Source organism: Salvelinus sp. IW2-2015, linkage group LG18 (assembly GCF_002910315.2).
Source record: "Salvelinus sp. IW2-2015 linkage group LG18, ASM291031v2, whole genome shotgun sequence".
Lineage (NCBI taxonomy): Eukaryota > Metazoa > Chordata > Actinopteri > Salmoniformes > Salmonidae > Salvelinus > Salvelinus sp. IW2-2015.
In genome coordinates, this window is record NC_036858.1 from 31,281,691 (window position 1) to 31,289,356 (window position 7,666).

General features: G+C 45.2%; 3 protein-coding genes across 5 annotated transcripts in view; 2 read left to right on the forward strand and 1 right to left on the reverse strand.

Moving 5' to 3' along the window:
- Window positions 1-3,131, forward strand: part of LOC111978348 (E3 ubiquitin-protein ligase TRIM35) — a 12,793-nt gene extending 9,662 nt beyond the window's left edge. Inside the window, exon 6 of the mRNA XM_070448424.1 lies at window positions 2,177-3,131. Coding sequence (XP_070304525.1) covers window positions 2,177-2,838 — 662 coding nt within the window. The 3' untranslated portion in view covers window positions 2,839-3,131. The remainder of the gene's footprint in view (window positions 1-2,176) is intronic.
- The window catches only part of pkdcca (protein kinase domain containing, cytoplasmic a), a 451,220-nt gene that overhangs the window by 221,740 nt on the left and 221,814 nt on the right, over window positions 1-7,666 (reverse strand). The gene's annotated exons all lie outside the window — the stretch shown is intronic.
- Window positions 3,259-7,666, forward strand: part of LOC111978347 (E3 ubiquitin-protein ligase TRIM35) — a 22,717-nt gene continuing 18,309 nt past the window's right edge. The window contains exons 1-6 of one of the 2 annotated variants that reach the window (XR_011481436.1): window positions 3,259-3,758; window positions 4,516-4,611; window positions 4,779-5,009; window positions 5,110-5,130; window positions 5,222-5,342; window positions 5,463-6,187. Coding sequence is in view for 1 of the 2 variants with exons in the window: in XM_024008359.2 (XP_023864127.1) it covers window positions 3,282-3,758; window positions 4,516-4,611; window positions 4,779-5,009; window positions 5,110-5,130; window positions 5,222-5,342; window positions 5,463-6,034 (1,518 nt within the window). In the remaining variant the exon portion in view is untranslated. Of the gene's footprint in view, window positions 3,759-4,515; window positions 4,612-4,778; window positions 5,010-5,109; window positions 5,131-5,221; window positions 5,343-5,462; window positions 6,318-7,666 lie in introns of those variants that run through there. The other variant, XM_024008359.2, reaches the window with a different exon arrangement.

Sequence of the window (7,666 nt, forward strand, 5' to 3'; positions counted from 1 at the left end):
CTTAGTTGGATGTTGGGAACCATCGAAGAGGCACAAATATGATGAGAACCACATTGATTTGGGGTTTCTTTTATATTGGGAGTAGTGCCTTTCCTCAGCACAGTATGTTGTATGTGAAAAAGTACTATCTCACAACTCGATGAAACCTTCAGTCTTGCGCAGACATTTAGAAACAAACATGGCTATTTGAAAAATAAACCACAGGAGTTTTTTGAGCGAGAATTAAGACGACTTTCAAATAGTAAGGACATGTATAAAAGCAACAGATACCGTTAAATAAAAGGGTCAAGAAGCGTCTTATATGGTGAGGTACGAGTGGCTAGGACAGGCAAGCCCATACTATTGTGGAGGATTTAATTATTCCTGCTGCTACGGATATGGTGGGACAATGCTGGGGGAAAAGGCCCAAAAAAACTATGCAGACAATGTCTCATCAAACAACACTGTTTCATGACGCATCATTGACATGGCAGGAGATGTTTTGAAACAATTACTGCTTCGCTTACAAGCCAGTGAATTATATGCATTACAGCTGAATGAGTCAACAGACGTGCGGGGCTGGCACAGCTCTGGTATATGTCGTTACATTTATGAGGGGTTAATTAAGGAAGACATCCTCTTCTGCGAACCACTGGGAAACCAGGACAACATGAGAGGATACTTTTAAAGTATTGGACAGCTTTGTGACATAAATGGACTTTGGGTCGTCAAGATGTGTGGTATCTGTACTGCTGGCCCAAAATTACTGTTAAATGTTGAATGCTTAGCAGGACAGGAAATGGTCAATTCACACACTTATTAAGAGAACATCTGGTCATCCCTACTGCCTCTGACTGGCGGACTCACTAAACAAAAATGCTTTGTTTGTAAATGATGTCTGAGTGTTGGAGTGTGCCCCTTTCCCTTGTTTGTGAATAGTAATTGCAAAAGTATGTAAATTAGCAATGACCTCCTCAGAGATGTTTTATTTTGTATGTAAAAAAACCCGTAAATTTTAAAAACAAGAAAATAGTGCCGTCTGCTTGGCTTAATATAAGGATTTTAAATGATTTACACTTTTACTTTTATCTTTTGGTACTTAAGTATATTTTAGCATACATTACTTTTGATACTTAATTATATTTTAAAACCAAATAATTCATACTTTTACTTAAGTAGTATTTACAGGGTGACTTTCACTTTAAATAGAGTCATTTTCTGTTTATTTACTTTTGGTATGACAATTGGTTACTTTTTCCATGACTGTGACGGACTCATTGACAAAATGCTCAGTCATGTATAAGTTGCTGAAATACAAACTGCTGACTCATGTTCTGATTGCCAAATAAACTGCTGACCAATGTTCTGATTTCTGACCAGTGACAAACTGCTGACTCATGTTCTGTTCATACAGCCAGCAACACAGTGTACCAACATCATGTATCTAACCGGTGCCATCTAACGTTTCCACTCCTTCTGTCCCAGCCTCTGTGACCCTGGATGTGAATTCAGCCCGCTGATCTACTGATCTCTGGGGTTTCTTCGGAGGTGAGTGACAGACGGGTGTCCAGCCTGTGCCCTGATAATGCTGAGCGATTCGAAAGCTCAGTGAGCGTGCCTAGGCTCTGTGGTTTTTTGCTCAGGCATTCACAGCTGGGAGGTGGAGGTGGGGCCTAAGAAGGCCTGGACTCTGGGCGTGGCCAAGAGGGTGTAGCCCGGAAAGGCAATGTGATGGTCAGCCCAGAGGGGGGATCTGGGCGATGGGGCTGTGGAACGGGGAGCAGTATAGCGCTGGAACTGCCCCCTGGGTACCCGTTGGTTCTGAAGAGGAAGCCCAAGAGGATCATGGTCAAGCTGGACTATGAGAAAGGAGAACTCTCCTTCTATGACTCAGTGACATGTCACTCATCTATACGTTCGAACACAGGTTCCACAGAGAGACTGTTCCCCCTACTTCCTCTCCTGTTCTAACTTCCTCTGATGGCACAAAATGCTCAGTCATGTTAAAGTTGCTGAAATACAAACTGCTGACTCATGTTCTGATTGCCAAAACATAAACTGCTGACCAATGTTCTGATTTCTGACCCAGTGACAAACTGCTGACTCATGTTCTGTTCATARAGCCAGCAACACAGTGTACCAACATCCATGTATCTAACCCGGTGGCCATCTAACSTTTCCACTCCTTCTGTCCCAGCCRCTGTGACCCTGGATGTGAATTCAGCCCACGCTGATCTACTGATCTCTGGGGTTCTCCTGGAGGTGAGTGACAGACGGGTGTCCCAGCCTGTGCCTGATAATGCTGAGCGATTCGARAGCTCAGTGAGCGTGCTAGGCTCTGTGGGTTTTTGCTCAGGCATTCACAGCTGGGAGGTGGAGGTGGGGCCTAAGAAGGCCTGGACTCTGGGCGTGGCCAAAGAGGGTGTAGCCCGGAAAGGCAATGTGATGGTCAGCCCAGAGGGCGGNGAGGTGGAGGTGGGGCCTAAGAAGGCCTGGACTCTGGGCGTGGCCAAAGAGGGTGTAGCCCGGAAAGGCAATGTGATGGTCAGCCCAGAGGGCGGGATCTGGGCGATGGGGCTGTGGAACGGGGAGCAGTATAGCGCTGGAACTGCCCCCCTGGGTACCCCGTTGGTTCTGAAGAGGAAGCCCAAGAGGATCATGGTCAAGCTGGACTATGAGAAAGGAGAACTCTCCTTCTATGACTCCAGTGACATGTCACTCATCTATACGTTCGAACACAGGTTCACAGAGAGACTGTTCCCCTACTTCTCTCCCTGTCTCAACTCTGATGGCACTAACCCTGGKGTSCTGAGGATCTGCCCTGAGAAGGTGTCTGTGACTGTGGKACCTATTCACTGAGGATATAACCTGGTGATTCTATTTCATGATCACGTACTGAAGAGTCTGTATTGGTAAAGTCTGTCACAGTGACTCCTGTGTATTGATTTRTATTCTGTCTATCGRTTTGTATATTYAGGTGAATATCCTCACCTCCACTGGTGACATTGATGTCTGTGACACCAATGTGTATTMCGGAACTTTGTCTGGAGCAGATCTATTCTTTGCTGTTAATTAATTTAKTGAGAGCAAGTGTCATGATTGAATTCCATAATTATTGGTGTCACGTTCAATAAAAGTACAKATTCTGTTTACTTCGATTCCATGCCTCAGTCTTTAAGTGGAGCAAATCAACASKGAAACACTGGACCAGTTTGCCAGCATTCCAGACAGCGTCATCAGTCCCTAGCCCAGCCACCCTACGGTAGGTACACCAGCTCAGAACAAGCACACATCTCTCCATCATGGCTGCCACCTGGACCCTGGAGGACGACATGTCCTGCCCTGTGTGCTGCGATGTTTTCACTGACCCTGTYGTGCTGGGCTGCAGCCACAGCTTCTGCAGGAGCTGCCTGGARAGCTACTGGAACACMCAGGTCATCAAAAAGTGCCCCGTCTGCCGCCACCATTCCCTAACCGACGCTCCACCCAGTAACCTGGCTCTGAGGAACATCGTGGAGACCTTTGCGAGGGAGAGGAGCCACAATACCACCAAGCAGGAGGAGACGAGAGAYGGGGAGAAGGAGAGCCAGGGAAGGAGGGAGTCAGGAMGGAGGAGTGGGTTGGTACGGGATGGGGATGAAAGGTGCYGTCTCCATMGGAAGAGGTTGTTGTTGTTCTGTGTGYAGGACKAGGAGGCTCTGTGTGCGGTGTGTCAGACCTCCAGGAGACACAGGAGCCATCAGCTCTGCCCTGTGGACGAGGCTGCTCAGGAACTCAAGGTATGGCTAGTACTGTGTGTCATTTCAGGGCCAGCAACTGCATGTCACTTCGCTAGGCTGGTCTGGTTGTGTTACAGTAATTAGTRTGTTTACTGTTTTACTGTAGTTTTCCAATTACCGCGAGTACGTACTGTAAGTATTTTATGACAAACAGATGAGCCCGTGTGGCTCAGTCCGTAGAGCAGGTGCTTACAACGCCAGGTTGTGGGTTTGATTTCCATGGAGGACAAGCACGAAAATGCATGRACTCACTACTGTAAGTCACTCTGGATAATYGTGTTTGCTAAATGACTTAAATGTTATGTAAAATTCCACCTTATTGGGATTATTCACTACACTGAAACTATAGTTCTGTTTGCTTAGTCTTGTTATTTGGCAATGTGTTATTCTTTTTCGTGTTCTTATCTGTGTATCAGATGAGCTCATGCATTTTCCCGGAARGTTGGTTTTGCATTTTCTCAGAATCATTCAAAACGGTTTCGCCGTAGGTAGAACAAATATGATATATTGACATTAATTCTATCTGTTGTGTCTAATAGCACACAGGCGCCTCGATACCTGACACTGTATGTGGCCTAAACCCCTTGACTTCTCTCGTCCTCTCTCATCGCCTTGTTCTCAAAACCCATTGGAGGAGAAGGTCAGAAGGGAAGGACCTCTGACTTTCTCATCCAGTGGGTTTCGAGAAGGAAGTGAGGAGAGAGGACACGAGGAGTCAAGGAACTGCAATTTATATTTTCCTCTGGTATGTGGCCAGGAGGAAGTGAAAGCATCTATCATCCCTCTGAGGAGGAAGTTGGAGACATTCCAAAAGTTGAAGGAGGATTGCATGAAAACAGCAGAACACATCAAGGTAAGTACTATGGAACAAACAATTATACGGAGAAATAAAGTTGACTTTATTGTCAACATTTTGGTTTCCTAGCCTTTTTCAACAGTTTTTCACTATGAAACCATTTTCATATTGTATCAGAAAGTATGAGAGGTCACCCACTGACCCTTTGACCTATTGACCCCCAGAGCCAGGCCAAGCAAACAGAAAGGAAGATAAGAGATGAGTTTGTGGAGCTGCATCAATTCCTGCGTCTGGAGGAAGTTGTCCGGCTGTCTGCCCTCTCTGAGGAGGTGGAGATGAAGACAGTTATAATGGCAGAGAAGATTGAACACCTGGCCAAAAAGATGACCTCCCTGACCAGCAACATCAGAGAGATAGAACAGGATATAGAGGCAAACGACCTTCCATTTCTCCAGGTASAGAGACACTTACTTTAAACATACACATTCTAAAATACTTTACATTTGATTTTCTAATTTGGTCATTTTATCTCACACAACTATGTTCTTTCCCCAGGCTTACAAGAACAACAAAGCAAGYTAAGGTACTACTTTTTCAAACACATTCTGCCTGCTTTGAGGTTACAGTCCTTTACTACAACAGCCACTCTATCTGTATTTTTTGCTTCAGGGCCAACTGTACATTGCAGGATCCAGAGCCTGTATCAGGGGCATTGATCGATGTGGCCCAACACCTGGGCAATCTGAGGTTCAAGATCTGGGAGAAGATGCAGGAGAAGGTGCAATACAGTGAGTACTAGACCAGAGCAAATGAATGGTTATCAGATCACTAGATGCTCAGAGTACCACACTTTAAAATGTAAATTGTTATATAGCATTGTAGTCATACCTGTTTGTYTTTCCCCCCAGCCCCAGTGACTCTGGACCCCAACACTGCGGCCCCCTGGCTCTCTCTCTCAGACGACCTGACCAGTGTGTGCGTCAGTGGAGAGAAGCATCACGTCCCCAACAACCCAGAGCGCTGTGACACGTGTGTTTGCGTGCTGGGGGCCGACCCCTTCAGTTCCGGCAGTCACTTTTGGGAGGTGGAGGTGGCGGGTAAGACCAGATGGGACCTGGGGGTCCTGAGAGAGAGTGTGCGTAGGAAAGGGGTCCTGAGTGTGAACCCTGTCCACGGGTTCTGGGCCCTGTCACTGAGGGACGGCGGCCAGTACAGCYCCTGCACCATGCCCTGGACCCGTCTCACTCTGAAGAGGAGGCCCAGGAGGGTCAGAGTGTGTCTGGACTATGATGCGGGAGAGGTGACTTTCTATGACCCCACTGACATGTCACTCATCTATACATTCAGGGACAKGTTTAAAGAGCCATTGTTGCCCTACCTCTGTCCCTGTGTGAGTGACAGCGGCCGCAATGCTGAGCCACTAAAGATATGCCCTGCCAAAGTGTCATTGGTTCATGATGTTGGTGAGAAAGTTRTGTAGATTACAATATGTATTTTTTAGAGGAGACATTGCTAATGCATCCATATGTCTCACTATCTATTATTAACACAATGGATGTATATTTTCTATATATATATATATATGTTTGGGTATATGTGAATGGAACAATTCTTATCCTATATAATATCATAAGTCATATTTTCTTGGTGTGTGTCAAATGGCAAGATAAATTAAACAAAAAATGTGATCATTACTTAATATTAGTGTTAATATTCTGTAAGACTTGTTCTAAATGCTTATGAATGATCATGCTTATAAATGCTTATAAATGTGTATAAATACAACAATTAAATAATTTTATGTTTATGAATGACATGATTTATTCCTGATTTATTAATGGTTTATTGTTTATTCAGAAAAGTTCTTAATAAAGTGTTTCTTGTCAACATTGAGCTTTGTCAGCCTCCTGNATGATTTATTCCTGATTTATTAATGGTTTATTGTTTATTCAGAAAAGTTCTTAATAAAGTGTTTCTTGTCAACATTGAGCTTTGTCAGCCTCCTGAAGGTGAGTGACAGACGGGTGTCCCAGCCTGTGCCTGATAACGCTGAGCGATTCGACAGCTCAGTGAGCGTGCTAGGCTCTGTGGGTTTCTGCTCAGGCATTCACAGCTGGGAGGTGGAGGTGGGGCCTAAGAAGGTCTGGACTCTGGGCGTGGCCAAAGAGGGTGTAGCCCGGAAAGGCAATGTGATGGTCAGCCCAGAGGGCGGGATCTGGACGATGGGGCTGTGGAGCGGGGAGCAGTATAGCGCTGGAACTGCCCCCCTGGGTACCCCGTTGGTTCTGAAGAGGAAGCCCAAGAGGATCATGGTCAAGCTGGACTATGAGTAAGGAGAACTCTCCTTCTATGACTCCAGTGACATGTCACTCATCTATACCCGGGCCTCTCTATCACCGGATGTGTACCAAACTCACTAAAAGTGGCAGTAATAAAGCCTCTCTTGAAAAAGCCAAACCTTGACCAGAAAATATAAAAAAACTACCGGCCTATACCAAATCTTCCATTCCTCTCAAAAATGTAGAAAAAGCTGTTGCGCAGCAACTCACTGCCTTCCCGAAGACAAACAATGTATACGAAATGCTTCAGTCTGGTTTAGACCCAATCATAGCACTGAGACTGCACTTGTGAAGGTGGTAAATTACCTTTTAATGGCGTCAGACCGAGGCTCGCATCTGTCCTCGTGCTATCAGACCTTAGTGCTGCCTTTGAAACCATCGATCACCACATTCTTTTGGAGAATGTGGTGATCGATGGTATCAAAGGCAGCACTAAGGTCTAGTAGCACGGACAAAACAGAGATGCTTGTTCTAGGTCCCAAGAAACAAAGAGATCTTCTGTTAAATCTGACAATTAATCTTGATGTTGTAAAGTCGTCTCAAATAAAACTGTGAAGGACTCGGCGTTACTCTGGACCCTGATCTCTCTTTTGACGAACATATCAAGACTGTTTCAAGGACAGCTTATTTCCATCTACGTAACATTTGCAAAAATCAGAATTTTCTGTCCAAAAATGATGCAGAAAATTAATCCATGCTTTTGTTACTTCTAGGTTAGACTACTGCAATGTTCTATTTCCGGCTACCCGGATAAAGCACTAAATAAACTTCAG